This window comes from Phyllostomus discolor, chromosome 9 (genome assembly GCF_004126475.2).
Source record: "Phyllostomus discolor isolate MPI-MPIP mPhyDis1 chromosome 9, mPhyDis1.pri.v3, whole genome shotgun sequence".
In the NCBI taxonomy this organism is placed as follows: Eukaryota; Metazoa; Chordata; class Mammalia; order Chiroptera; family Phyllostomidae; genus Phyllostomus; species Phyllostomus discolor.
This window is the reverse complement of record NC_040911.2, coordinates 35,350,745-35,376,954: the sequence shown is the minus strand read 5'-3', so window position 1 is coordinate 35,376,954 and position 26,210 is coordinate 35,350,745. Positions and strand designations below refer to the sequence as shown.

The 26,210-nt window shown below is 34.7% G+C and overlaps 1 protein-coding gene across 2 annotated transcripts in view; it reads right to left on the bottom strand.

Moving 5' to 3' along the window:
* SS18 (SS18 subunit of BAF chromatin remodeling complex) overlaps positions 1-12,673 on the bottom strand; it is a 66,240-nt gene extending 53,567 nt beyond the window's left edge. The window contains exons 1-3 of one of the 2 annotated variants that reach the window (XM_028524994.2): positions 12,517-12,673; positions 9,608-9,684; positions 3,050-3,134 (exon numbers count right to left, since the gene is read on the bottom strand). In XM_028524994.2, the coding sequence (XP_028380795.1) occupies positions 3,050-3,134; positions 9,608-9,684; positions 12,517-12,585 (231 nt within the window). In that variant the 5' untranslated portion in view covers positions 12,586-12,673. The remainder of the gene's footprint in view (positions 1-3,049; positions 3,135-9,607; positions 9,685-12,516) is intronic. The other variant, XM_028524995.2, reaches the window with a different exon arrangement.
* Positions 12,674-26,210: the final 13,537 nt, after the last annotated feature.

The window sequence follows — 26,210 nt, the reverse complement described above, 5'->3', positions numbered from 1 at the left end:
GCTTCTCTAAAGAATTATACCAATCATTTAAGAAATAGCAGCTCTATTATGCATATTTTCCAGATTAAGAAAATGTAGAAATATTCTCCAGTTCCCTTTATGAAGCTAGCATAACCTCATAATAAAGACCAGACAAGGGCTTTACAAGAAAGGAAAATTAAAGGTCAATTACACTAATAAACAAAGACATACAAATCTTGATCAAAATTTTAACAAACTGAATACAGCAATATTTTAAAAACCACAACCAAAAGCAAAAAGATCAATACCAAGTGGGTCATGAAAAAGTATGTTAATTATAAAAATGCAAAATTGAACTCCAAAAAGTAAATTAATTAGTTCACCACATTAACAGATGAAGAAAAACGATCATTTCATTAGATACAAGAAAGTACTTAATGAAATTTAACATTCATTCAAGACATAAACTATTAACACAACAGAAACAAAAGGGAACTTCCTTAATCTGATAAGATGTTATCTATAAAACACTACAGCAAACATCATACTCAGGGTCAAAGAGTGAAAGCTTTTCCCTTTGCGATCAGCAACAACTTAAGGATGTCTTTTCACTAATTCTACTCAGGAAGGTACTGGAGGTCCTAGCTAGAGCTGTAAGGCAAGAGAAAGAAATAAAAGGTATAAGGACTGGCAAGAAATAAAACCAATTATTCACAAATGGTATGTTCGTGAATATAGAAAACTGAAAAGTATCAACAGAAAAATTATTAGAAATAAGAGTTGAACAACTCTGTGAAATTCAAAATCAACTGGATTTCCATGTAAACAGCAATCAGAGAAAATAAAATTTAAACCACAAAGATTCCACTTAATTGCTTCAAAAAACATCAAGTACCTAGTAGCAATAAGGCTAATGAGAGATGCGCAAATCCTCTGCAGGAAAAATCATAAAACTTCATTGGTGAATATTAAAGGACTAAATAAATGAAAATATAGATAATGATCATGATTTGAGAGACTCAATATTTTTTCACTTTTTATTTATTAATTGATTTTTTTAGAGAGACAGCAACATGGATTTGTTATTCCACTTATTTATGCATTCACTAAATGGCTCTTGTATGTGCCCTGACTGGAGATCAAACCCACAACCTTGACCTATGTGGACAATGCTCTCACCAACTGAGTTACCTGGCCAGAGAGAAAGAGAGAGACTCAATACTGTAAAAAAGATCAATTCTCCCCAAATTGATTTAGAATTAATGTAATCTCAATGAAAACCACAACAGTATTGTGTTGAACATGCTGAAATTTAAGAATATATGGAAACACAAAGCACCAATAGCCAAATTAACCTGAAAAAAATAAGGAATAAGAACTTCTGTAATACACATGAATATTTATTAGATTTATGACAAGTGTGACAGGATAGGGAATTTGTAAAAACAAACCAATGAAAAAGAATAGAGAGATCAGAAAGAGATGTATATGGACACCTGATATTTGATATAGACAGCATGACAAAATAGAGAAAAGATACTTTCGTTTTTCTACTAGATATTGCTAGAACAGAGAACCAACCATGTGAAAGCAAATGAAATTGAACCTATTCTTCACATTAACAAAAATAAATTCTACTTAGCTGGGAACCAAGTTCATGTCAATAATTACACAAAAAATTATTTTGGATTCAAAACTAAATTTACTAATTATATATCCTTAGTAGGACATATCTTAAGAAGCAGCATATTGTTAGTGGTAAACCTGGTAGTATTATATTGAAATTATTTTTATATGTAATAGTATACAGCAAATAAACAATTATAATAATGTCATTAAGGTACCAAGTATGTCAGAGTAAGACAGGGGAGATACTTATATATAAGATTAAAGCTAAGTAAAAAAACAACTTCCCTGAAGGGCAAATATCAGTAATCCAGTATTTCATTTCTTTTTCTAAAATATGTGTTCATTAGTACTGTCCACTAAAAACACCTAAGCAACAATGAAAACCCAGTAATAATGAATACCCCAAATATATAAATTGTCATCTCTAAATATCAATTCCCATTATAAAAGGGCTGCTTAGAAAAATAGCTTCAGCAGAATAGTTCTGGGACAAATACTATAATCAACACAATATGTCTCTCAAATCCTGAAGGGAAAGAAGCTCCACAAGAATACCAGAATTTTATCAGAAGGACATGAGCCGAATCAAAAGGCTCCCACTGACCAAAGATGAGACAACTTGAGTATCAAAGAATGGCTGCAATAGATTTAAACATATTAGATTTTCTATCCCTCCTAATGTGGTACAAAAGGCAATATACAGAACCTCCAAAGAAATAAAAAACTACACCTAACTCTCATAAAGTCTCTAATTATTAGTTTATAGGAAATAAGAGATGAGATGGATAGAACATGTTAAAGGACCATAAGGATAAAATCAGCAAATCCAGAATGTGAGAAATTCTACAAAATGTATAATCCAGTTTCTTCAGCAAATAAATGGAAAACAGAAAAGGTAAACTGATACAGATTGAAAGAGACTTAAGACATCAATCAATGTAACATGAGGACTTTGTTTAAATTCTGTAGCAAACAATCATTAAAACATTTATGTTTTTTCCATATAATTGGTAAAGACTGAAAACAGTCTGGGAATTACAAGACATTAAGAAATTTTGGTTAATTTTGTTGGATAGGATAATAGCACTTATCTGATAAAGATGCATACTACAGTATTTATAGGTAAACTAAGATATCAGGGATTTGCTTTGAAATACTGCAGATTTATTCATAAATTATTTGTATAATTACAGATTAAACTAAATAGGTAAATCAGTGGGTGTGTGGGTGAATGGATATGACATCCTCAGGGAGAGGATCAATTCTAGGTGAATTAACTTGAATTAAATATGAAGGCAAAACATTAAACCTTTTAAGATCATACAGGTAAATAGTTTCACGTTCTCAGAGGGGGTTGGGATTTACTAAACAAATCTCAAAAATCATTAAACAAAAATGCGTTATACCATACATGAGTCTATAAAGATTGTCTACTTCACAGTATTTTAAAAGTACTTACTGCTGGTAAAAGAGACTGCATATTTTGATTAGAATCTGCTATTGTAGCAAGGTAGACCAAGTTTGTATGCAATATCTGCTGATACCTATTAAAACAAAACAAATATCAATATTGAAAAATAATTTTGTTCCGATCTGCTTAAATACAAACAGTATTATAATAATTTCCTGAGATTAATAAAAAATTTATATGACCTCAACATCACAGCATTTCATTTTTTCCTAGTTCTTCTGCAAAATAATCCCACTTACTACATTCAAAGATGATAAACTCAGAGATGTTACCATGTGCTAAATATTGTTATAGTTAGTTTTATACTTATATATCTCATTTAATCCTCAAACCTACACCTTCATCATGAAGTCTTATTTGCACCATCATACAGATGAGGAAAACAGTTTTAGAAAGGTCAGTAACTTGTACAAGATTACACAGTTTAGTGAATTCAGTAACTTGAGATATGCTCTGACTCTACATACAGTACACATACTTTTCTAAGAGGTCTAGAATGAATTCAACGAAACTGATTATGCTTATTCCCTTCCTTCTGCCACTTTCATGTTGTCAAAAACCTCAATCCCAAGAACAATCAACATGTTCTGCTAAAATGCAGAAACGAGGTGGGAACCACAACTTTTTTTCTTTCCCACTCTTGTAGCAGTGTCCAACAATTTATAAAATTTTAAAAATTTAAAAAATGTTTAAAGATACAACAGATTCTCATTACTGGAGAGAAATGATTAAACACATTTATAGTGATCTTGCTTATGAATTAGCTTTGCTAAACTTCTCTTCATAATTTAATTTTTTTAATTTATTAATTTTAGAGAGAGAGAGAGTACACTGATTTGTTATTCCAGTTATTGACACCTTCACTGGTTGATTCATGTATGTGCCCTGACTGGAGATGAAACCCGCGACCTCAGCGCACAGAGATGATGCTCCAAACTACTGAGATATTCAGCCAGAGACTCTTCCTAATTTCAAAAACTAAGACTAAACCAGATTAAAATTAGCAATGATCCAATTACTAGTGTTTGTAAACCCTCAATATACAAACTTATATCCTGCATCAAACTGTTCAGCTGTTTTAGAATTTTGTTTACTGAGAAATAGTAAATACAAATTAATGCAAATAAGTCAACTTTGTTCAGCTAAATAAAGTATTCTCATATAGCTCTCAGATGAAGCAATTTTCTAAAACATACTCCATAAAAGGAATTTGAATAAATTCTTTCTTTTTAAAAAAAGATTTTATTTTATTTTTAGAGAGAAGGGAAGGGAGGGAGGAAGAAAGGGAGAGAAACATCAATGTTTGGTTGCCTCTCACATGCCCCCCAGCTGGGGATCTGGCTTGCAACCCAGGCATGTGCCCTGATCAGGAATCGAATCAGCAACCTTTTGGTCCACAGGCAGGCACTCAATCCACTGAGCCACACCAGCTAAGGCAAGGGTAAATTCTTTGCTGCATTATTTTTTTCCAATTAGAAATAACTGATTTCACTACTTTTTTCTTAATGGGTAAAACACATTATATCTCACTATTAGTGAGCACCTTAAAGCTTCCTCACTAATAAAATTATGCTTTTTTATTTTTCCAGATTTATTTATTATAACTGATATACAAAGAACCACACATAATTGTACATTACTGTACAATCATCACCTGTTGTGCTTATAGTACGCATCTATTAAGACAATGAATGGGTGTTTCCAATTGCATATATATATATATAAAATATGTTAAAGCACAGAGATGGAAGAAATAATAGTACACCAACACCATCAAGGATTAGTTTTATAGTGAACACAATTATTACAACAGGTAATAACTGGAACAGGTACATTATTGTGTACAATTTGATGAATTTAGATATAGGCAAATACCAGTGATACCATCATTACAATCAAAGTATCAATAATAGACATTCAACACTTCCCAAAGTTTCCTTGTTTCCCTTTTTGTTTTTTGTTGTTTATGCTCTTAACGGTCCTCCTCACATTGATACTATATTGTTGCTCAATCACAATGTGACATGTTGTTATGATGACCCTTACATAAATAAGTACCAAGAATTATTATATTATACTGAATTACTCATAACGGTTAATTATTCTGTCAAAATTCTTCAAACAGCACTAACAGGCACCACTAGCTGAAACTACTTCATTATTTTACAGAAATTGCAAATAAAATTTAAGATATGGGGTTCCACAATCTTGCCATTTTTCAAAAACCCTCCAGCTATTTTTAATAAGAACATAAAACCCATTTCAACATCTATTCCTTCAAGCTTTATTTTCTTCTCTGAGTATTAGTATGGTTGCAATACACTCAGATATGAGATCTGCTGACCACTGTATCAAAAATAAAAATCCAAACCTAATAAGAGACTATGGTTTACTCATGACCCTTTAAGAAAAAAAATTTAGTCATGCTGATTAGTATTTAGTAAATCAATATTAAAATACTGTTAAATCTTATCTGCCATGCTCATAAGGCTTCATTTGTAAAATAGTGGTTAAAATGGATCTCAAACCCCCTTATGGTTCTAAACATCTACAATTACAGCATTTTGTATTGAGAATTTTAATTTTAAGCCATTTCCCCATCTTTTTAAGTTTGAAATTTTAAGTTTACAAGTTTAAAAATATAAAGAATTCTAAGTATCTTTTTCCTACACTGTACAATCATTAATATTTTGCCACGTCTTATTCCATCCTAATATACACACCAACATACACATGCATGCAAGCACACACACGTTTTTTCAAAACTGCTTGAGAGTCAGTTACAGACATAATACTTCATTACTACTAATTCTTCAGTGTCAATTTCCCAAAAACATGGGCATACCCTATATAACCACTGTACAACCACTATAAAGAGGAAATTACTACTGATTCAGTATTACCACCTAATCCATGGAACCCATTTAGATTTCTCCAATTGTCCCGAAAGCACCAAATCTTTTTACCTAATAATGTAAGGCAGTAAGTAAAAAAGATCAATTTTAACTGGTCTTTTCTAACTGCAGCAGGTTGTATTTTGTGTAAATCTGTTATTTTAACAGCATCAAATAAGCTTATTAAAGGCTCAAAAATGAACATCAATAAAAATACTATATACTCATATACTTTTGTAAGTTTGTCACCTAAAAAGATTTGCAAATATTCTAGAAAAATATGGCTTCAGCCAAGATTGCTGAATAATGAAAAGGAGATTCCCCTACAAATATTAAAGAAACATTTTCCTGAAACTTTCTGTTTATCCTGTAAATAGTATTATTACATTTGTCACTGAGTTTACTTTTTTAATATATATGATTATTTCTAAAACAGTCTATCTACATCAATAAAATAAAATTGAGTATATAAGTTAAGAGCAGGTATGAAACGCTGTTTCTGACCCTCTCCCTCCCTTCTCTTCTCTGTTAAAAAAAAAAAGGCATTTCCCCTTTGGTGAGGATAAAAAAATTTTTTTTAACTATAAATTCCCAGATGGCTGTCATTTACTGATGTTCCTCTTTACTTTTACTTCTCCTACCATAAAAAAAAATTAAGATTGAGAGGAGGAATTTGTTTTCTCTTCATTCACAAAGCAATACTGACAACTTAAGAAAAGAAAGAATAACTAAAGAACTCTAGGAATGAAGTAAAATCCATCAGAAGGCATAATTTAAGTTCTACCTAAATCAATTTAAGCCCCTTTTGTACAAATATGTGTAAAAATGAAGTCTATTCCAATAAGCAGAGAATGGGAGAAATTATATCTACAAAAAAAAGGGCTGAGAATATAAAGAATAAAACAGTATAAACTTTTGCTGACACAAGTTGGAAAAGATGGTTCTAGATCAGAGTATTTCCTATCTATGCCATATACTGCTGGGTCCTTTATGAACCAGTCCTGTGCAACAAATCCCTTCACTCTATCTAGGGTTTTAAAAGCTATAGGTGAAAATAATTCTAAGTAGAACCTCTCAACTTTTATCATCTCATGGCTGACATCAAGGAGTTAGTAATCTCCTTGCCACTGGTGATTATCTGTAGTTAAACTAAAGGAAGTTAAGATAAGCTAGTTCATTTTCAAATATATTTTACTTGAAAGAATATTTTCAAACATAAACAGACAAGATTTATCAAAGAACCAATATGCATAAATGAAAATGGTCTGTCATATAAAATGCAAAATGTGCTGTGATTAGAAAATAATATATCCTAGCACTCAGACTTAAGTTTCTAAACATAATTTTCCCAAAAAGAACCAGGGCTTTAAGAAATGAGTGATTCCAAACTGGGGCAGGAAAAAGTACAAGATAAACTTTTTAAATGAAAGAAAATAAGAGAAATGTCAAAAAAAATAACAGAGACACATCAAAAAGCCAATTTGAGGGGGTACTAGGCCAACATCAGAAACAATTTCAGAAAGAAAATAAATAGAGTAACAGATTATAAGCTATGGAATACAATAAGAATCCCTAAATCCATTCAGACATGAATGAATGAATGAAAGAATGAATAGGGGAAAGGGATGGAAAACTTCTTCCTTACAGTGGAATTCCAAATAAATGTGGAAAAAATGGTGGATTTAGTCACCATTTGGCAACCACCATGGAAATAACTGTTTCAGTTAAGAATCACTGGTGGATGCTAACATTAATGCAAGAAAAAGTACGGTAAGAAACAGCTTATGTATGTCTCAAGGTATCTCCCCAAAAAGATAAATAGGAATTATAAAGCAAAAACAGCAACTTTACAGTAGAAAAACTGGCAGGCACCACCTTTAGTGACCAAAGTTATCGCAAACAATGGGAGAAATACTGGGACAAATCATACAGCTATCTGAGGATGTACTGAAGACACAACTTTACATATGTGATACTCCTGCCAAAAGTGCATAATGTGAATCTATTCAAGAGGAGATACTTCTCAAATCCAAAACAAGAGACATTCCACAAAATTACTGCTCTGTGCTCTTAAACAACATCAGCAGTATCATTAAAGATAACAGAAAGACTAAGGATCAGTTCCAGATCAAAGTATATTCAAGACACATGAAAACTAAATGCAGTATTCGATGTACTTGAGAGCAGACCAGTGAGATCCCTAAAAAGACAGATGTACCTGGCTGGCGTAGCTCAGTGGATTGAGCACGGGCTCCAAACCAAAGTGTCGCAGGTTCGATTCCCAGTCAGGGTACATGCCTGGGTTGCAGGCCATGACCCCCAGCAACCCCACATTGATGTTTCTCTCTCTCTTTCTCCCTCCCTTCCCTCTATAAAAATAAATAGTCTTTTTAAAAATGATATGAACTTAAAAAAATTTTAAAAAGACAGATGTACCCCAATATGATGGTGAGAATAAAATATTCTAGAGCTATGCTGTTTAAATAGTAGCCACTAAGCACAATGAAATGTGACTAGTCCAAAAGGTTGTTATTAGAGTAATATGCACAAAAGAATGCAACAAAAGAGTGAAACAAAATGTAAACTATCTCATTAATATTTTATATTGATTATATATTGAAGTAACATTGTATTGGAAATGAGTTAAATAAAATATACTATTAAAATTAATTTGTCCTGTTTCTTTTTACTTGTTTAATATGTCTACAAGCAAATGTACAATTACTATGTGGCTCACAATATATTTCTACCAGGTGGTGGTGTTCTAAAGACTTGATAAAATATTCAGTTTGTTCTTCTCCATCAAATTTTATTAAGGGATACTGTTTACTTCAGACATAACACTTCAAATCAACAAACTGCATTCTTAGGAATGATTACCAATTCTCTATTTATTAGATATGACCTTTGCCCTATATATATAGGATATATAGTTATATCCTATCTATGTGAAGATGAAGATTTAACTTTTCCACAAATCGGACCACACACAAGTTTGAAGTCATTATTTTATAATGCAGTATAAGTAGTATATGAAAAAATTAATGCCAATTCCATCCCAGAGAACAAATTTTTCTTTTGTAAATATCAAGAAAAGTCACACAAAAATTTGTACACTAATATTCACAATAGCATTACTAATAATAGCCAAGTGAAAACAATCTAAATATCTATCATTGATGGATAAAATGTGGCATCTAGACAATTGATATTTTTCAGCAATAAAAAGAAAGTACTAATTTATTCTTCAACATGGATGAATCTAGAAAATATGCTAAGTGAAATAAGTCAATCAAAAAAGACCATCTATTGCATGAATCCATTTATATGAAATGTCCATGATAGACAAATCTACACAGACAGAAAAATTAGTGGTTGTCAGTGGTGAGAAATTAGGTGTCGAAAACAGGGAGCAACTGCTCATATGTACAAGAGTTCTTTTGAGGATAATGAAAATGTACTGAAATTAATTGAAGTGATAGTAATAAAACTGTATGAATATTCTAAAAACCCTGAATTATATACTTTAAAATGAGTGAACTGTAAGGTAATTTGAATTATATCTCAATAAAGCTGCTATTAAAAAGAAAAGTGAAAAGTTAACCAATACAGAAAAATGAAAAAAATTTTTAAAGCTTCACATCAATCTTACTGAGAACACTCCGAAGTCTTTCCTTTATTCTGATAGTCCATTATGCACTGAATGAGATGGTTATTTTCATCCAACATCTGAAATAAAATTAGAAAAAGTTTATTATAAATCTAGTAAATCAAGTAAAATTTTTTTAAAAATCCTTCAGATTTCTAGAAATGTTTATCTATACAGAAACTGAAACCACTCAGGTTTTTTAAATATTATTTTATACCTTATATGAATGGTATGTTCAATTAACATTTTTTTAAATTATTCTGATTATTCTCCCTGAGTTATTACCTGAAACCCAGAAGGAAAAATATGGAGTTTCTTTTGCATTCAAACACTTAATTACCTCTGCTATATGTAAAAGAAGCTTTAGTCTGTGAAGACTAAAAGTTAAGTCCAAGTTGGCTTTGTATCATTCTAACACTTTTTAGTAGTAAAGAAAAATTGTCCTTATCCAGAATGAAGAAAATACGTGAAAACTTCAGCCCAGGAGGCTTGAGGGGATAGCTAGTTACTTTCCACGTCTTATTTACACAGTATGGTTTTGTGATTCTCCAAATATGAAATCAAATACAGTATTTCCTATGTATATATAATATTTACTGCAGATTTTATGAGCTTCCTTATAATTAAGTTGTCCCAAAAATTTAAAAACAAAAGCATATCAACTTATCATTCTATCATCTTATAACAACTTAAGACAATATTGGCTTTAATGGTTAAATAATTCACCTAAGCAAACTGACATTGAGGAAACAGTAGAAATGTAGCAAAAAGCCAGTTAATTTTAGTGTCAACCTTGCTGTCCTGTACAGAACCACTTAAGATCTCATGGTCTCAGATTTATCGGTTAGATAAAAGGACAGAAGTCACTGTTTCTGGTGTACCTGCCCCACCCTTCCATGAAAGTATAAAGAATACCATTATCACTCCATCTCAGTAATTTCGTTAATGCAAGACTTTCAATTAAAAATTAAGATGCATTTAACATTAACTATGACTTCTTTTCTGCACATGAATCATCATCTTCCTCTGCCGGAAAAAATTACATTAACATGCCCCTCCAAAAAGTACAGTTATTTCTTAAATTAGAGCCATTGAATGCCAAAAAAAATTTGTCCTTAAAATGTATTAGTCCGATGTAACGATTTTACAACATATCTTCTCAGTAGATTCCTCAACCTAACAAACTTCATCGTTAGGATTACCTGTCTCATATCTAAAATCAATCCCTCACACTGTAGAATGAGGTACTTAATTTGAAATCCATTTTTCCTTCTCATCTGAGGATTAAACTAATTGATCAGCAAGCATCTCCTGAATTAATGACCGATGAAAAATATCTTAAAATGTAAGAATAACTCTGTAGAAAAAATAGAAAATCTAAGGACTTTCCAACAGTCCAAAAATAAAAAGTTAACCACCCCCAGCCCCCGCAGGAAATACGTTTCCGTAAGTACTTAGAGCTATTAGCCAGGCTGCAGACTTAGCCCAATGTACTATATGAAAGCACTGCATATCCAGGCACGACCAAGCCGCTCAGTTTATAAAATAAAGCAGCAAGCAAATATCAAATGCCACACTACAAAGAATCTTACAGTAAAGAGAGCTGAGAACAGACTGACAGCTGTCAGAGGAGAGGGGGTGGGGGGCTGGATGAAAAGATGAAGGGATTAAGCAAAACAAACTCACTCAAGACACAGACAACAGTATGGTGCTTACCAGAGCAACAGGGGGCTGTGGGGAGGTACAAGAGGGCAAAAAGGAGATAAATGCTGATGGAAGGACACTTGACTTTGGGTGATGAAAATGATACAATATACAGATGATGTGTTATAGAATTGTACACTTGAAAGCTATATAACTATTAACCACTGTCACCCCAATGAATTCAGTAATAAAAAAATTTTAAGTCTATTGGGCACAGGATGGTGCCCTTAAAACTAAAAGTTGACTTTTCCTTAATCTTCATCCTTGCTCCAGTGCATAAAACAAAACTGAAATTGAGCAAGTAACTTTTCAAAGTCTGGCTGAATAAAATTCAGAATGCTGCCTTGCTCGTGGGCAACAAGAGTAAAAACGATAAAGAACCTGTATGTCCCTAACTGACAGTAACACAGCAACAAGAGGCAGCACACCACCCTCTAAAAGGAACGCAGCTCCCTAGGTATCACGACTCTCGTAACTGGTCACGATTATCAAAGTATCTCCGCCACTAGACTGTAAGCTCCCTGAAGGCAGGGACCATGGCTCACCAATGCGGCCTCAGAGCCTAGACTTGGAGATCAAGATGTAAACGAATATGAGGTGAATCTGGAAAGGAAGAGACTCCGAGGTAACTGCTAAGTCCACCGGGCTCTCCCTCGCCCGCCTCTCTGACTCCACTAAGGCTTCCTACAGCGTCCCCCAAGTTCTCCTGGGAGCTCCCCTACTCCGCCAGAGTTTGCAGCGCAGCGGAGGGCTGCGACTTCCCCTCCGCCTCCCGCGACCTCAGGTCTGTTCTACCCGAAGCAGCCACGGCGCGATGGGAGGGGCGACCCCAAAGTAACTCCGGAGCAACGCGCGGGGCGGCTGGGGGCGCCGGCTCGGATAAACAGCCCTTCCCCGCGTGGAGCCACCGCCGAGCGCACGCGCCCGGCCGCCCGAACACCGCCCCATCCCTAGAGAAATCCGGCGGCGGTTACTTGGGCTTTTGTCCCTGGAGGAAAGAGCTCCAACGCCTGCCTGAAGGTCTCCGCGAGAGGACCGGTTTGCCTTCTTTCGCCACCCACTCAGGCACAACCCGCGGCTCTAGAGTCCCACTCGACTGCTTCCCAGCAGGCCCGTCTCCGCCCCCGGCCCGGCCGACTGCTAGCTCAGACCCCGGGGTCTCCCAAAGGCAGGATTGGCCTGGCATCCCTGTCCCCGCGAGGTTTCACCTTCTGAATCGCGGCGGGAGTAATCTCCCCCTTGCCTCGCTGTCTCGGGGCTGCGAACGCCACGGACATGTTGCTGCCGTCACTACTATCAGCAAGTCCCGAGCGCTTCGGGTGAACTGCAAACTGGGGGAAAGACGCCGGCCTCTCAGACTGAACCACCTCGGAAAAGCGGGGAGGGGGGATGCTCCAGTGCCGAAAAAACAGGCTGCCTGACTGGCCTAACAGAGCAATTCTGGCCGATAGACGTGTTTTTTCGGCATCTGCGTTGAGAACCAGAGTTCCCAAAGAATTTGCCTGTTCTTTGTCGACCTGTCGTTCCTCAACCTTTACTTGCCCGCCTCCCCCACTCTTTTCAGCTAATGGTAAGGCCGCTCTCCGGTCCTCCCACCGCTTCAGCTATTCAGGAAATGGTCCCACCGCCGCGGGAGAGGGAGAGGCTAGAGCTGCCCCTATCACAGGAAATGCGAGCGGCCCGAGCCGGCCCGCCCCTTTCACGCGGGTGCAACTTGCTTCCCTCGCCAGCGCGCTGCTGCGTCCCTCCGTGTTTCGGCGCTCCGCTCTGGATCTAGTTCAGTTTTCCTACTTTATGCTCACCCCTCCCGGGAAGAAGTGGCTGCCCGAACTTGTCCCCCTGCGCGGGAGATGGAGGGAAGGCGGCCAGGACCTGGGAATTCTTGCCAACCCGTGAAGCTACGGCCGCAATGAGGCAGGGGTGGAAGGACTAGGTAAACGCGGATTCGCTAGTTTAAACGGCTTGGCTACGCCCCAAACGCACCCTTCGGAGTCCGCAGTCTCGCACACAGACACTCGTGCCTAATAATTTGGAAGTAAGCTTGACCCAAAATCAGGAAAGGAAGGCTGTGTCCAGTACTCATGGGCAGTCGGCCAACTTGGCTAGAGAGCCAGAGAAGAGGAGTTTGCCTCTTGAGACAAACCCTTAATAGAAATGTGAGGTTGATTGCATCTGACTTGGCGCTTTGGAATTAAGTTTTGAAACAAGGCACCCTCTTTTCTTTTTCAATTACATGTTTAGTGCCTTCTAAATTAGGCCTAAACTGTCAGACTTCAAGTCAGGATGAAGAAAAAAACCCGAGTTCTCAACTTATTGAAGGACCATGGGGAAATGTGGGTAATGTGTTGGTGTGGGGGTTTCTTTATTCTATAAATTTAATTTCTATATAACATGAAGGAAGAGTTTATATAATGAAACTCAAAATCAATTTCTCAGTTCTGTATAAACTGGAAAAATAAATCGTATTTTACAGTTTTCTGTTTTAAATTATTTTCACACACAAAAAAGTCATGAGTTTAATTAAGCAAATTTGGGTGTAGTCTATGTGTCTAGGCAACCTCCAATAGAGCTCAACAACCTGTTCTCAAGGAGCTTACATTCCGATAGGGCTAACATGAGAAACAAATATGTAAAGTTATAAGAAAGGCTAGCAAACAAGGGACTGAAAAAATAACAGGCCCTCACATGAGTTAGGATGGGAAGTCTTTGTTATATTTAAACTGAAACCTAAATGATGAGAAAACTCAAGCCCTCCTAAGAATAAAGAGAAAGCAATTTACACTCCTACTTGTAGTAGTAATTTAATTGTTGTCTTTCACTATCCTAAGCATTGAAAAAAAAACACTCTGGTATATCTGGATTTAATGTAATGACATCAAGTTGGAAAAACTTCTATTGAACTCAGAACAGAAACTAAGTCTTGTCCAACACTAACACTGTATGTCCAACACCTGGCTTTTATAATTCTCTTATTATAAAAGTACCTAAGTAGTTAACAATATTTCAGTAGGAAAAATGAAAAATAGTCCTACTGCTCCAGTTCTGCTTGGTAGATAGCAACAAAATCTTAAACAGCAACATGAACTAGTAGGAATATTCTGAATTTCTACTAAAAAGAGGGGGCCAAGGGAACTTATATTCCAAGGAGGTACCTTCTCTGTTTAAATCACTGCTCTCCAACAACAGGAAAGGAAATCAACTGAAAACAGGTACCAAGTCAGCCCATGGTGTTTATTCCTTCAGAGTAGCATGGATAACCACAGTCTTCTATGATATCATGTATGCCATAAAAATGCCCTTTTTATTTTCTATGTGGCCTTCACATAATTTCTGTTAGGAAGCATTGGAAGTAGGGTCCAGCCAGCCCCCTATGGGAAGACACTGTAAAAGGGCCCTATCTTACTCTCAAGCTTAACTTGAAAAAGTAGAAAATTCAAAGTGAGAGGGAAGATTGCAGCCTAGAGAAACTTCCTTAGAATTTTGGAGCTTTCATTACTGTAAGAGCCATGAGTTTAAGGAAAATACTGGGTTGGCCAAAAAGTCAGTATGGTTTTTTCCATAAAAGACACACTTTTCATTTTCACCAATAACAAGTGATTTGGATACTTTGAGTATGTTAGCTATCTCACATGAGGTATAATGTTGATTGTTCTCATTTAATGTCTTGATTTGATCGCTACCAACTTCATCTGGTCTACTCTACCAAGGAGCAATCTAACTTCGAAAAGCACTTTACGTACATTATCGTTATAGCACCTCCCCCATACACTCCACACATCTATTTTTACATTTCAGTTGCACTTTTACCTTTCTTGAAATAATAAAATATAATATGCCAAAATTGTCACTTATTTTCTTCCATTTCAATATTAAAATGGCTACACAAAAATTCACCAATTTTTATGAGTTTTTTTTTAATGCACGCTGATATGACAGCTGTCACAATATAGTCTAACAATTGTTTTGAAGGAAGTTACAACTAAACACTACTACAGACACCTTATGGAGAAAAACAAATGAAGTTTTTGGCCAACCCAATAGTTAGGAGCACCATTATCCTTCCTCACTTCACCATTAGTTTTGAAGAGAAAAATTCCAAGGTACAGACTGAGTGGTAGTAGAGCTGGAAGGAAAAGGAGAATAAAGAAACCCCAGCATTTAATAAATGAGGAAATGGAGAATAAAGATGAGAAGTTGGCCAAGTCTGAGAAATTACTCTGGGAACTTAAAAATGAGCTACCCAGGCAACCATCTCCCCCACCAGAAAAATCAATCCCATTATTTAAACTGCTCTGTATTGAGACATCTAAAGAAAGAATTGAAGTCACATCAGGAAGAGGTTAAAGGGTTTTTTTAGAATAATCCTAATGGGAGAATATATACAATGGCTCAGACTAAGTAAAATAATTTGCATGAACAATTAATTCTTGATTATTCACACCAATGAGTGTAGATACATTTAATCCCAAAAAAGGTATTAGGAAATTTATCCATGTTACATTTTCAAATATGTTTCAAATCCTAATCTATTTGAATTTGTTTGTATTCTTTAAATGCATTTCACCAAACTGATGAAGTGCTCCAGGATTATGCTCAATATTTAGTGAAACTATATAATGATGGCATTAAAATTATCTTAATCCACAAAAAACATGCAGATATTGATAACAAACATTTAATACTTATTGTTTAATAATAACAGAATATATGTACTATCAAACTTGCTGATATTTTAAGCCCCTTTGCTGCCATAAATTCTTGGAATACATTGGGAAGGTACAGACCAAGCCTGTCTGCTTGTATCTGGGCTCAGAGCAAAACCCCTCAGGTAATATCTTTCAAAATATTTCTGCTGTCTCCAGAGCATTTGATGAGTCACTTTGAGTTGTGGCTTCCACAGCTTTCAAGACTATAAGGAGAACAGCATACATCTATATTTATAATCATTATTCTAGGCAAGACCAAATCACCTTTCCCAATTCTCCATAAAATATTTTCAATACTCCAGAAGACTTCATTCAAAGTAATCAACAACAAAGCTTATTTAGGGCATTTCCACCTCTTCTTACAGTATCAAACATTGAAAGAACTAAGGAGGAGCTGAAGCAATTCTATTTTGGGGATATTATAGGAAAGTATTGCTTTAAAAAAGCATAAGGTTGCAATAGTTATATGCTATGCAACCTTACTTATTACTGTGACAAATGGAAAGGTTTAAAGTTGCCAGTTCGTCCATGTATAGTATGATACTGGACAAATCATTTCTGCACTTCATTCACCTTACTGAAAAACAACTACCCTATCTAAAGGGCTATTAGAAATAATAAGGTGTTTATTTACTTAGTATTTATTATGTACAGCCAATGTACTGATTATCTTACATTAGATTTTTTGAGATTGCCCTAAATTTTAACAGATAAAATAAATAAAAACACGGGATACTGTAAATTACTAAACAAGGATAAGATTTCTTAATAATCTAATAAGGAAAAATATATATCCTTGAAGATTAAAAAAGGTTCCAAGTACCTGATAGTGCAGTCTACCCTTGGGACATTTTCTGGCTATAACTTACAGATCAAGTGATCTTTTTCCAGTTTAGAATGTTCTCTGGCCTTTGTGCTAATATGAAGTTATTATACCCTTTAGTAAAAGAATATAGTAACTGTTCTTGAACTGCTTCACAATTTATAGAGAGGATTATAAAACACTAATTACCCTAAGAATTGTTATGAATTAGCTAATTTTCCTATGTATGGATATGGTAGGGTGAATAATTTCATCCTCACAAAGATGACCACCTCCCACTCCAAGTAACCTGTGAAAATGATAGGTTACATGGCAAGGTGGAATTACGATTCCAGATAGAATTGAGAATGTAAATCAGTTAACTTTAACATATGAAGATTAACATGGATTATCTGAATGAGCCCAAAGCAGTCACAAATATTTTTAAATGAGGAATAGTTGTTGAAGGGTGAAACAGATAGCATCTTGAGAAAGATTTGACTGGTTTTGAAGATGGAAGAGATCAAGAGCCAAGGAATGTGGATAGCCTCTAGAAGCTAGATAAGTCAAGGAAGTAGATTCTCTGCCCTAGAGCCTCCGGAAAAAATACCATCCTGCTAAAACCTTAACTATAGCCAGTGTGGCCCACTTTGTACATCTGCCCTCCAAAATGTAAGATAATAAATTTGTGTTGTATTAAGCCCTTAAGTTTGTGATAATTTCTCACAGCAGCAATAGGAAACTAATACAGTAGGTTTTTTCCCATCCAGCATTTATGGTTTAATTAGGCAATATGCACTAAAATATTATGAAATCATTTAATATGTTATGAACTACTGTCCTAATACATATTAAACTAACCTAACAATCACATTTATTATACATTTTCTTAAAAGAATAACAGCATAATATAATGCAGTCCTGTAGAAACCACAATTTCAGCTTTGTGGCCTCCGGAATTGTGAGAAAATAAATGGCTGTTATTTTAAGCCACCAAATTTGTAGTAATTTACTATGGTAGCCATAAGAAACTAATACAGAGGCCAATGTAATTCAATGAAGAAAAAATTGTTTTGGAACAACTAGATACCTGTTTTTAAAAATGAACTTAGACCTTTTCCTCACATATACACGAAAGTTAAGTTGAAATAGATTGTAGACCTCAGTTTAAAAAGTAAAACTTTAGTTCTGGCTGGTGTGGCTCAGTGGATTGAGTGCCAACCTGCAAAACAAAGGGTCGCCAGGTCGATTCCCAGTCAGGGCTCAAGCCTGTGTTGTGGGCCAGGTACCCAGCAGAGGGCGCCCAAGGGACTACACATTGATGTTTCTTTCCTTTTCCTTCTCTCTCTAAAAATAAATAAATAAAAAGTAAAACTTTAAAATTTCTGCCGAAATCATAGAAAATCTTCATAACCTCGAGTTAAGCAAATGTTTCTTAGATATGACATAAGAAGCATAAAAGAAAAATCGATAAATTGGATTTCATTAAAATGAAAATCTACTCTTCAAAGATATTATAGAAAATGAAAAGTCAAGACATAGTCTAGGAGAAAACATGAACTTATGAAACATAAAAACAAAAAGTTTTGCCCAGAATATATAAAGAACCCTTATAATTCAATTAGATAAACAACCCTATTAACAAAAATGATTCAGATACTTCACAATGATACATTAGTGGCCAATAAATACATGAAGGGTTGCTTTGTCACTAATCATCGTAGACATGAAAATTAAAGCCACATTGAAAAACCATTCATACTGACTAAAATGGTTTAAAGAAGTATCAAACTATGGGGAGTATGTGGAACAACTGGAACATTCATACATTGCTAGTGGGAGTGCAAAATGATACCACCACTCTGGAAAACAACTAGTGATTATTATAAAGTGAAACATACCACCTAACTCAACAATTGCACTCTTGGGTATTAACCCTTTACCTCAAAGAAACGAAAATGTATTGTCCACACAAAGACTTGGACATTCACAGCATATTTCATAAAAATAATATATAGTTGGACACAACCCAAATATTCAACACAAGTGAATGAATAAGTTACGATACATTCATATAATAGAACATTTCTCAGAAATTAAAAGGACAGAATGATTAACTATGTAACAAAATGGATAAACCTCAAAAACAATGGGTTGCATAAGGGGAATCATACTGTTGATTCTATTTGTATAAAAATCTAGATAAAGCAAAATGAATTTATAGTGACAGAAAGTAGGTTGCAGTTGACTGGGGATGGGTCTGAGGGCATGCTGACTACAAAGGAGAACAAGGGAACTTGGAGGGATGATAAAAATATTCTGTATTTTTATTGTGGTCATGGTTATATGGGTATTTACATTTGTAAAAACTCATTGTATTGTATAAAATCTAAATGTGAAAGTAATTCCAAAGGGAAAAAGTGTTGGGATTCTTGTTGGTACTGTATTATTAAATATCTACATCAATTTGAGTTATCTGATTCATGAATTTGATACATACTTTCTATTACATAGATCTTCTTTAGGTTCTTCCAATAATATTTTAGGCTTTTCTGTGTAGAGGCCTATATGTCTTTCCTAGAAGTATACTATTATACATGATATATTTTTTATTTTATTTTCTAATTATGTTTTTGGTTTACAGAAATATAATTTTTTATATTAGTCCTGTGTTCATCAAGCTTCCTAATTTCACTTACTAATTCTAGTAACATATGTATAATTTATTTTGGATTCTTTATTATGTATACAATTAAGTCATCTAAAAATAACATGTTTTTCAGTTTTTACTCCACAATTCTTAAAGTTTTTCTTTTTTCTTGTTTTATAGTACTTAGAAGGATCTCCAGTACAAAGCCGACTAGAAGTGATGACAGCAGGCACTGATCTCAAAAGAAAAAAGACCCAACATTTCACTGTCAAGTATGATGTTTTCTGAAGTTATTTGTAGACCCCCTTTAGCAGATTAAGAAAATTTCTTTCTGCCCTGGCTGGTATAGCTCAGTGGATTGAGTGCTGGCCTGGTTCAATTCCCAGTTAGGACACATGCCTTGTTTGCAGGCCAGGTTCCTGGTCGGGGGTGCGTGAGAGGCAACCACACACTGATGTTTCCTCTTTCCCCTTCCTTTCCCCTCTCTCTAAAAAAATAAATAAATAATTTTTTAAAGAAAATTCTTCTATTCTTAGATTATAAATCAATGAGATTGTAAGAGAGGTGAACTTTAATAAATGCTTTTCTGCGTTTGTTGAGGTAAATTTTTTCCATTTCATGAGTCAGCAAAGTTATAGAAATAAAGGACCAGGTAGCAAATATTTTAGGTTTTTCAGGCCATCCAGGATCCACTGCAATTGTGCAGCCCTTCATTTTAGCAGGAAAGCAGTGATAAACAATATAGAAATGAATGGACACAGCTATGTTCCCATAAAACTTCATTTACAAAAACAGGATTAGCAGTGGGCCAGATGTGGTCATAAGGAAGTAGTTTGACAGTTCTTGCTTAAATCTGTTAATGTGGTAAATTATATTGATTATTTCCTAGAATAAACTCAATTTGGTGTGATGTACATATGATGTGTATACTTGTTTAGGATTTTTTTGCTTACAATTTTTGTATACTTGTTCATGAGCAAAATTGGCCTGCAATTTTCCTTTCTTATACTCAGGTTTTGTTACTAAGGTTATGCAGCTTCATAAAAGAAGCATGGAAGTAGTCTTCCTATTTTTGTGATGACTATATAAATAAGATTGGTGTTATTTTTTTATTGTTCAATTACAGCTGTCCCCATTTTCCTCCATTACTCTCCCCTGCCCTACCCATTCCTCACTTCCCACATTTAGTTCTCTCCCCACTACCTCCCCTGCCCATGCTGTCTTTGTCCATGGGTCCTTTATACAGGTTGGTGTTATTTCTTTCTTAGGAGTCAAAACTGATAAAACCCCTGACACAAGTGTTTCTGCTTTGATATGGAGATTATAGATACATACTGTATATATCTGTGTGTATATATATGTATATATATTTAAACTAACTTCTAGTTCCCCACTTTTCAATTAAGTCTAATGTGATAATAATGGATTTTTTTATTGGGGTGACATTGATTGATGAGATTATACAGGGTGGTACAAAAGTGGGTTTACAGTTGTGAGTACACTAAACAGTTATTTATTATTTATTAACTGTTGTATTATTTTTATACAAACTGTAAACCTACTGTTTTTAAATATATTTTATTGATTATGCTATTACAGTTGTCCCATTTCCCCCCTTCATTCCCCTCCACCCTGCACACCCCCTCCCACCCACATTCCCTCCCTTTAGTTCACGTCCATGTGTCATACTTGGAAGTTCTTTGGCTTCTACATTTCCTATACTATTCTTACCCTCCCCCATCTATTTTCTACCTACAATCTATGCTACTTATTCTCTGTACCTTTTTCCCCTCTCTCCCCCTCCCACTCCCCTGTTGCTAACCCTCCACGTGATCTCCATTTCTGTGGTTCTGTTCCTGTTCTAGTTGTTTGCTTAGTTTTTGTTTTTAATCTAATAATGGATTTTAGAGTGGCCAATTAGCTCATTTGGTTTGAGAGCTGTGGTGTTGATCATAATAAATTAATCCCTTTATTGAGCTCTCAATCTCAATTACTGTGGTTTTCTGTTCTACAATTTCCAATAGGTGCTTTATTGATAGTTCCAGTCACTGCTGGAAATCTTGATCTTGTCTTTAATCACTTGAATATAATTACCTTGTTTTGAAAATCTGCATTTGATAACTCCATTATCTGGATCTTAGCTTGTTTCCAATGCCTGTTGTTTCTCTTGTTCTTTAGTCTCACCTTTTCTTTTGTGTGAATATTTAATTTTTCATTGAGCACAGGATATTATTGCACATGAAAAACAGCAACAATTATTTGAGGTTCTGCATGATATTATTTATCTTCCTTGACAGAGGATTTATTTTTGCTCCTAGCAGGCAGCTAATCAACCAGGAGCACTAGCAATACTTTATACCAGTACTTCCCAACTTTTTAGCCTTAGAAACACTTTTAACTTCTTAAAAATTACTGAAGACTTCAAAAATTTTATTTCAGCTTTTATTTATGTGACATATCAATATTTACCATATTAAAAATTAAAAGTAAAATGTTTTAGTAATTAATGCATGCTAAAATATTAAACTCATTACATATTGACATATTTCATATATTTCTATTTTAAAAATCTATACTTTCCAAATTTTTAAATAATTAGTGAGAAGAATGAGATCATAAAACTCTTTAATGTCTGGCTTAATAGAGAATACAGCTGGATTTTGGCCCTGGCTGGCGTAGCTCAGTGGATTGAGCGCAAGCTGCAATCCAAAGTGTCGCAGATTCGATTCCCAGCCAGGGTACATGCCTGGGTTGCAGGCCATGGCCCCCAGTAACCGCACATTGATTTGTCTGTCTGTCTGTCTGTCTCTCTCTCTCTCTCTCTCTCTCTCCCCCTCCCTCCCTTCCCTCTCTAAAAAAATAAATAAATAAATAAAATCTTTTAAAAAACAGAGAATACAGCTGGATTCGCACATCTGCTTCTACATTCAATTGTTGCAATATGTTACTTTGGTTGAAGTACAGGGAAAAAGCTTACAAAAGTATGTATTGAAATATTCAGAGAAGTATTTTTATAGCCTTTTTAGATCACTTCAGATCAATCATTCAGTGATTTCAATCATTACATCTTCTTTGATACTAGACCAATACTTAAAAGGTGGTACTTTCTTAAAGTTAAAAGTTATAGCCTAAAATCATGTCAGTGAACTTTCAGTGCTCTGTTACATTGAAATCCATTGGTCTATGTAGCACTTTGAATGTCTCTTTAATTTATGCATGATTGTATATCATGCTTGGTCACTGGAAAATACTGGTCACTGAGTTATGCATATCTTCCAAATGTAGCACTATATTTTAAAAAAAAATCACACTTTAGCCCTGGCTGGCGTAGCTCAGTGGATTGAGCACGGGCTGGGAACCAAAGTGTCCCAGGTTCGATTCCCAGCCAGGGTACATTCCTGGGTTGCAGGCCGTAACCCCCAGCAACCGCACATTGGTGTTTCTCTCTCTCTCTCTCCCTCCCTTCCTTCTCTCTCTAAAAATAAATAAATAAAATCTTAAAAAAAAAAAAAAGAAAAAAGAAAAAAAAAAAAAAAAGAAAACTTGCTTCTAAAAAAAAAAAATCATTCTTAGAAAAAAAAAAAAAAAAATCACACTTTAATATCAACACCAATCTTATCAGTAAAGTCTAACAGTGGAGAAGTCTAATTGTTCATGGATACAAGTTTTCCGAAATTCTAATTTTTGCTTAAAAGCTTTAATTTCATCTTCAGAAACACATAATGCCTATTGCTTTTCTTAAATAAATAGGCTAACTGTGTTCACTTCCAAGAAATGTCTGCCCAAATATCTAACTCTCAATAACCACTATATCAGTCATTCTTTCAAGTATAAATGGTATTCCATGAAAAAAGGGGGCTGGTTTAGCCAGCAACTCAAAGATTTACAAAAGTGCTTTTTCTAAGTTTACCATCTTACTTTGAAGGCAGCAGATGTGCCTTACATGTACTTCCTATTTTGTTATTCTGAATATCAAAGTACTCAAGAGTCAAGATTTAATAAAATTGATATTTTACTGCATATTCAATGACATTCTAAAATAAAATTGGCATTTTTCATCACTGCTCAGTCTGGTAAAGAATACAATGTGTACTAGTACAGTTTGGTACTACTGCTGCCTTGATTCATGGTAAGATTCCAGCAGTTTTACCCATTTCTTGTGCACTCTCAATGTGAAAGGGCAAATATATCTCTACAGTTTTGACATTGTGATTCGCTTGAAAGGTTTTTGGATACCTCCAAAGATCTGTGGGCCACAGTTTGAGAAACACTGCTTTACCCCAATGATGGATTGAGATGATTCAAAACTTGGGCTTAGTCCCTGTGAGAACTGGCCTATTTCTGGTTCACTTTTAGGTGTTGTGGCCCTGTGGGTCCCAAACAAAAGCCTAGGTGTTTCCTGTCAACTTCACACCTTGACAGGCTTTGAGTTCCAATCTTTGTCTATCAAAGATCTGCTTCATCTAGGCATTGGAAATAAGCATTAACTACCGCAAGGAGAAAATACTAGGCTTACCCCTATGGGTTTTTCTTCTCTTCTGAATCTGGATACCATAAATCCTCTTTCCTTTTTGACCTCAGCATATATATTTTTTTAAAATTTTGTCCAGCATTTCTAGTTGTTCTCAATAGATTTGGCTCAACGTCAAGATTGCCATTTCTGGATGCCTCAAGACATTAAACTGTTCATTAATGTTCTTTTTACTATTTAAGTATAAAGACAAACTATGCATGTTATAAAAAAATTTTAAATAATACAGATATACATATAAAATTTAAAACTATAACTTCTCTCTCCCTACCATGTCTCACCGTTTACTTTCCCTGGCCTCCTACAAAGAAAACCACTTTTGTCAAATTGGTTTATGTCCTTTTACTCTTTTCCCTATAGATTTAGAAATAGATATTTGTGTATATATATACATTTTCAAAATATATCAATGGGTTCATGCTATTTTTCCTTCTTAATTTCTCTTATAGAATAAGCTTCACTTTTTAGTTAACCAAATGATTGATAATAACACTTAACATTTTTCATGTGTCAGACACTGCCCTAGATGCACTAATACATTATTTCATTTGTTCTTCACAACATCCTGTGAAGTAGCTATTCTTACTCTCTTTTCATAAGTCAGGAAACAAAGTTTTTTTTTTTAATTTATTAATTTTTTATTTTTAGAGAGGGAAGGGAGGGGGGGAGAGAGAGAGGGAGAGAGAGAGAGAGAGACAGAGAGACACATCAATGTGCGGTTGCTGGGGGTTATGGCCTGCAACCCAGGAATGTACCCTGGCTGGGAATCGAACCTGGGACACTTTGGTTCCCAGCCCGCGCTCAATCCACTGAGCTACGCCAGCCAGGGCAGGAAACGAAGTTTTAATGAAGTGAAATATAGCTAACCAAAGACACACTGTTAAGTTGTATCGTCGATGTGAATCCTGATTGTGTCAATCCTTGTCAATATTCACTTTAATGCTATCATATATCTGAAATAGGTTATAATGTATCATAACTCTTTTTAAATGCCTTTCAATCAAATTTACACACAATTTTATATTAATGTTAACTTCCTGGTGTTGATATTATACTAGACTTATATAAGATATAATAAATTGGGTAAACTAAGAAGGGTACAAGGGGCCACTCTATACTAGCATTACAATATACTGTGTTTACATAATTATTTTTAAACAAAAAGTTATATACTATATGGTTCCATTACATAAAATTTTGAATTGAGATAGAATTGACAAATAACATACTAGTTTCAGGTGTACAACATTATGATTGGGTACTTATGTATATTGGGAAGTGATCAACACAGTAAGTCTAGTTTACATCCATCATCATACATAATAACAAATTTTTTTTCTTGTAGTGAGAACTTTTAAGATATATAAATTTTTTACTTAAATGATACATATGAAAAACAGATTAGTAGTTTCCAGGGAATATGTGGTGGGGAGAGATTGGTATGACTGTAAGTGGGCAGTGCGAGGGATCTTTGTGGTCATGGAACACTTCTGTACCTTGATTGTGGCAGTGGTTTTGCCAATCTATACATAGTAAGTTGCACAAAACTATTACATACATGCACAAATGAGTACACGTAAAACTAGTAAAATCGAAGTAAGCTTTATGGATTGTACCAATGTCATTTCATGGTTTGTTATTGTATTATAGTTATATAAGAAATTACCACTGGAGGAAAACTGGGTGAAGAATACAGGGAACTTCTGTGCTAATTTTGGACATTCCTGTGATCTGTAATTATTTCAAAATAAAGAAGAAATTATAATTACTTAACAGGAACACTAAATCACTTCTTAAACAGCTTCTTGTAAATGTTAGTTTTTTATCATATTGTACAGAAACCTCTTAGAGTGAATTGTTTTGATTAGGAATTACTGTTTTTCTCAGTAGAACCAAAATTTTCAAAAGTTTCTAATACTAAAGAAAAAGATGGGATGTGTATACAAATTGCTTTCAGCAGTCAACTAAAATCTTAAATTAAGTATTTTGGAATAGAAGGAATGGAGTTTTCCTCTTTTGGGGGTAATTATTCTTTTTTTCTTTTCCAGTTAAGATTGGTTTTACCAAAATTAAGATTCTCCCCAATGGAAAAATAACATATTAAACAATACATGGAAATAATAATAATAATACTAATAGTTCAACTTACCTGTATAATACTATCCACTTGGCACCATTTTGAATTATTCATGCCTATGAAAACATTGAAACCT